At 72.5% G+C, this 520-nt stretch overlaps 1 protein-coding gene across 1 annotated transcript in view; it reads right to left on the minus strand.

The window, feature by feature from the left end:
- MAML1 (mastermind like transcriptional coactivator 1) overlaps positions 1–245 on the minus strand; it is a 29,512-nt gene extending 29,267 nt beyond the window's left edge. The window contains exon 1 of the mRNA XM_014947769.1: positions 201–245. Coding sequence (XP_014803255.1) covers positions 201–245 — 45 coding nt within the window. The remainder of the gene's footprint in view (positions 1–200) is intronic.
- Positions 246–520: the final 275 nt, after the last annotated feature.

Consider the following 520-nt stretch of genomic DNA (forward strand, 5'->3'; position numbering starts at 1 on the left):
AGCCCAGCGCCCGCTCCGCTCCCCCCCACCTCACTTCCTCCTTCTCCCCCGAGGCCAGTGCCGCTTCGCTCCCCCCCGGCTCCTCTCCCTCAGTCCTGCCCGGCGGCCGCTGCCCGCCCTCCCCGGGGCCCGCCCGGAGCCCGCTCCGCTCTCCCCCGCGGCGCGGCGCGGCCCGGCGACCGCCGCTCTCAGGCACGGGCCGGCCCGAACCCCCGACTCCCCATTGTTATCCGCGCCGCCGCCATCTTGAAATTGTTTTTCCCCTCAAGAGCCGAGTTGAGAATAAATAGGCGGAGCTTCCTGGGTGGTGGGGCAACGTCACGCCGCGTAGCGCGTCGCGAGCCGTGAGGGACGTCCCTCTCAGCCAATAGGAAGGCGGGGAAGCGAGAATGAAGGCGCAGAGGCGTGGGCGGGAAGGGCGGGGCTCCGGAGGCGGCCTTCGGCGCGTTTAAAAGGCAGGAACAGGGAGGGGGCGGAGCCTCGACGGGGCAGCCACTCAGGAGTGGCGGGGGGGGGGGGC

This window comes from Calidris pugnax, unplaced genomic scaffold (genome assembly GCF_001431845.1).
Source record: "Calidris pugnax isolate Ruff unplaced genomic scaffold, ASM143184v1 scaffold27, whole genome shotgun sequence".
Taxonomy (NCBI): domain Eukaryota; kingdom Metazoa; phylum Chordata; class Aves; order Charadriiformes; family Scolopacidae; genus Calidris; species Calidris pugnax.